At 35.6% G+C, this 4,411-nt stretch overlaps 1 protein-coding gene across 1 annotated transcript; it reads right to left on the reverse strand.

Annotated features, from left to right (window-relative positions):
• Positions 1 to 303: 303 nt before the first annotated feature.
• Positions 304 to 3,853, reverse strand: LOC107887145 (uncharacterized). Its single transcript, XM_016811297.2, has 5 exons — positions 3,542 to 3,853; positions 1,995 to 3,441; positions 1,071 to 1,490; positions 757 to 968; positions 304 to 677 (listed from the first exon to the last, which is right to left on the reverse strand). The coding sequence occupies exons 2-5, from the start codon at positions 2,137 to 2,139 to the stop codon at positions 423 to 425; spliced, it is 1,032 nt and encodes a 343-aa protein (XP_016666786.2). The 5' UTR covers positions 2,140 to 3,441; positions 3,542 to 3,853; the 3' UTR covers positions 304 to 422.
• Between the last annotated feature and the right edge of the window lie 558 nt (positions 3,854 to 4,411).

Genomic DNA, 4,411 nt, shown 5'->3' on the forward strand with positions numbered 1-4,411 from the left:
ATCAAAATTAAAATTTTAAAATTTTAAAAATACAAAAAAATTAACTAAATTAAAATACAAAAATTAAATCAATTTAGGCTAATAACACATCACTTCATTTCAGTCGGGCCCTTTTTTATTTAGAAATAAATTTCCTATAAGATATTCAAATACGATGATTTAATTGCCGTGCAATTTTTGGGATGGTTAACTTGCAACCAAAGAATCTTTGAGAAAATAAGCATATGTCAGTGCCACTATGGTTTATTGAACAAAATATTCTTGGTAAAGTAGAAACATAAATAAATAAATAAAAAGACCAACTAATAAAAATGTGCTTTTTGATGGAATCAAAATGCCGTTCTTTATATTGCTTTATCTGTGAGGTAATTAATGTATTCACAACTGATAACACAAGTGGTAGTGGTCGGTCACCACTAATGTCAACAAGGGAACAGTGTAAATGAGGGCTCTATCTCTGTATTCCTACTACCAAAATTAATCCTTTGTAATTTCTCATGACACCAAATTAACTGATCTGTGCTTATTTTCAACATGTTTAAAACTCTCGAAACCAATTTCAGCTCAACTTGAGCGATGAACAATGTATGATCTAATAGATTTCTCTGATGTTGCCTTTGGAGCCTCTTTATTATGCAGTTTGTATTTCTCTGGATTTCCTTTAGCCTTTTCTCCTTCTGCATGGGATGATAATATAAGAAACAAGCGGAAAACTTGGAAATAATTTGTATTCAAAAAGAGGTTGAGGAAGCATACTTTTTGAAGTTCAGTTCTAACATCCATCAAAAGTTCCAAGTCAATAGGGTCATGTGGAGCAACCTGCGCTTGCTGGGGAGTCTTTGAGGTCGCATTCGTGTTGTCTTTGTCGGCTCGAAGGAATTCCCATAAAACATGCATGGATTCCTCAATCATATCACTTAACACTCCATTTGATACTGCATCTTCTAATTTATATTTTGAACAATCATCTGCAAGGGCATTCACCATACTGATGCTTTACACAGTTTCTCAAGAATTAATAACTTGTTGGAGACTATATGTATAGATTAAGATCAGATCTCATTAATTACCTTTAATAACTGGAACTTGAAGTAGAAGTCTCAGTGCACATCTGTTTTTTGCATAATTTTCAACTCTTGGTCTGTCTTGAAAGGGTTCATCCTCTAAAAACCTTTGCACAAGCACTTGAAAACGTTGAAATTCCTCAGCAGCTTGATTATACTGATGAGTAGCGAGACTGTCACATTCCCACAACCTTTTTACTTTTCCATATTGCCAATGAAGTATTTCCCAGGAAAGGCATACTTGTCCAACATAGACGGTTTCAAAGGCCATGTGCAAATCTCTAATCGACTTCATTGCTGGATCAGCCTCAGGCTTCTGTTGTTTAAATGGCCATACATTATGTGAGAGAATGGACTTAATTGCTGGACCTGAAGATCTTCCAAATGCACTGCTTAGTCGAACTGGGTCTTTTAGTTGAAGTAAACCTAAAGTTCAATGGATCATCACCAAAAAAGAAACAACTCAATACAGTAACCTCATTTCTCCTTCATAAGGAATTTAGAATCTTGGACGGTGTTTAGGACAATTTAGAACCATAATGAGACATGGAAACGGGGTAGTTACGATATGAATGGGTTGATGGACTTCCAGAGAAGGGGGAAAGGTGGATCACATGGCATTAAAACATTAACACCTGATAGAGAGTGGTTTTATCATGAATTTGAGGAGTGAAAAAGCAATTATGTGCACATTAATTAGTAAAATGATGATGGGAATAAAGAGAGATGGAGACCCACCAAGCAACTGAGGAAAAATAGAAAAAAGAAGCTGAATTTTCTAAAGATCATATGAGACAAGGAGAACCCAGAATTATTTCATTAATGCCCTACCAAGATACCTATAGCAAAAAAAAAGAAAAAAAAAGAAAAAAAGAAAACCATAACCATAGAAAGAAAAAAGAAATGAAATGAGGTTCATTGGTGACTTACTGACAGCATGCATCGTCTGGGAATTCAAAATGTCCAGTTTCCTCATTTTATCAGAGTAACTCTTGTATACCTTTTGAATTTCAGCAATATGATATTTGTGATCGTATTTTTCTTCAATTTTTAGTGGCCCTAGCTGTTCCACCATCTTTGGAGACTCAAAGTCTTCTAAAATAGTTGGAAGCCCCCAGTCCTTGCTAATTTGAGTTCTATTTTCAGCCGCTCCATTAAATCATCATCTTCTGACGAGAACTCTGAATCATCCTCATTGTCTGCTTCTTCTTGCTCATCACAACTGGAGAAGATGAACTCCTCCCGCAAGGTCGTTTGCTGAGTTTTTTCAGGGGAAACCATTGAGTTGAACTCTTCCTCATCACCTTCGTCCTCCATGCTTAAATCTTCCCCCATTACACGCAACTTTTCAGACAGCGGTTCCAATTCTATGAATTCCTCGTCAGAATCATTGATGGGACTTCGTATGATCTTGCTAGTGCGTTCATGAATTCCGTGCTCCATGTTTTGGGCATCGGTTAGCACATAACTTATGTCCAGTCTATTGGCCAACACTTGATGAGTAATAGACTCAACGTCAACCACGTTGTTTCTTGGGCTAAATATCTCCCCATCTTTTTTACGTCTTTCTATACACATGTCAATCACGAAAAAGTAGTCCAAATTGTCTTCAACATGATCACCATGACCTTGCATGTCACTTGCGTCTTTCTCTGACCTTTCCTCAACTGATTCATCTGCTTTTACTTTAAAAGAATCTTTTGTTTCAATCTCCCCGTGCTTTGGTTTCTCCGATAACTTCTCAACAGAATCCTTTGGTATCTCTTTAACAACATCTTCTATTTTGATGATGTTCTGCTCTGGTTTTTTCTCCTCAACTGACTCTTCTTGTTTGATATATTTCTCAAATCCTTTTCAAAGAAGAATCTCAGACCAGATTCCTCTGTTTCATTTTCCAAAACAAAATCTGTTTCCCCTAGCTGTGGTTCCTTCTGCAAAACGTTTTCAAGCATCAAACTTTCTGATATCTCTTCAACAGGCTCCTCTGTTTCCCTTCCATCAACGAAATTTACCTGCAGAAAATTCTCACTTTTTCAACAGTAAAAATCTCCCCAGGATCCTCAGCTTCAACCTCAATTTCCCAATATCAGCATCGGCAGAGTCGCTTGAAACAAGAAATCTACCATCGCAATTGGCAGAACCGATATAAAATTCATGAACAGAATAGCTCTCAGCTTTGGGTTCTTCAATGAATCCGCTAAAACCTTTCCTATACAAAAACTCATACTTGCTTGAGCTTGCCACCAATGAGGAGTTGTCTGCTTCTCTCTTTCCTTGATCAACATGATCACTGTTCTGTCTCTCTTTCACCCCATCAAAGTTTGAATCCGAACATGCCCCGGAATCATTCTCTGCAAAGCGTTTAATGGCTGAAGGCCTGCAAAACACCTCCAAACAAACAAGCAAAAAATAAAGCATTAATCCAGTACCTTAAACCCTAAGAAAAGCAACAACTTAACAAAACCAAAGTGCCAAACCTGAACAAGTATCCAAGTATTGATCCAAAAACATAAGCAATGAACTTGGAGAGAAAAACCCAGAAGGAAGCAACAACTGGAAGCATATTCGTATACAAAAACCCATGCATAAAACCAAAACGAAATTCAAAATGGGTTTTCTTCAACATCATAAATCTAATGGTACACAATCGATCTTAATCAAAGCTAAAATAATTTCTCTCCCCATCAAAGAGTAATATTCATTGGACAAAGTGGAACGTCCACTCGTTTCGAAAGTGAAATATTTGGACTCAAGTTGATTGTCGAAAGGCGAGATTTATGGAGGAGAGATTTAGAGAGAGATTGGGGGGGGGGGATTTACTTATATGGTGCTTAAGAAGAAAAAGGAAATCGAGAAAAGAGGCTTTGATTTCGAGGAAGATTTTCAATTATAAAGTTTGAACAGTTAAAAGAGTTTTTGTTTCAGTTTGTTGGAATATTCTTAAGCACCATATAAGTTGAGTCAAATTTTTCGTTAATGTTAAAGAGGGGAAGAAATCGAATTAATTAATAAATAAATACTATTTTTACAAAGCTCGGTTCTTGCAAGGTTATTGATAATAATATTGATATTAATTGAATTAAAATTTAATCTGATAGATTTTATTGATTTTTTTAATATAATATTGAATGCATACGTTTAAGATTTTGAATGATCAAGATTTCAAACCTCTCAAGATTAGATATTAAAGTCTTAAGGTTGGAAAAAAGATTGTGATTAAATACCAAATATAAGGCTTGTAAATCACAGTGAAACGAATATGTTGACTAAAAAAGGAGGATTATGTTGGGCCAATCATAAAGATTCCAAATGATTCTTTCCTTATAAAGAAGTGAATTAAAGATACT

This window comes from Gossypium hirsutum, chromosome A03 (genome assembly GCF_007990345.1).
Source record: "Gossypium hirsutum isolate 1008001.06 chromosome A03, Gossypium_hirsutum_v2.1, whole genome shotgun sequence".
In the NCBI taxonomy this organism is placed as follows: Eukaryota; Viridiplantae; Streptophyta; class Magnoliopsida; order Malvales; family Malvaceae; genus Gossypium; species Gossypium hirsutum.

Excerpts from the sequence above, each read along its gene's own strand:
- LOC107887145 (XM_016811297.2), bottom strand. The coding sequence starts at position 2,139 with ATGGTGGAACAGCTAGGGCCACTAAAAATTGAAGAAAAATACGATCAC. Across the intron at positions 1,491-1,994 it reads CCAGACGATGCATGCTGTCA|GTTTACTTCAACTAAAAGAC; the intron begins GTAAGTCACCAA and ends ATTGAACTTTAG. Across the intron at positions 969-1,070 it reads TCAAGTTCCAGTTATTAAAG|ATGATTGTTCAAAATATAAA; the intron begins GTAATTAATGAG and ends ATGCCCTTGCAG.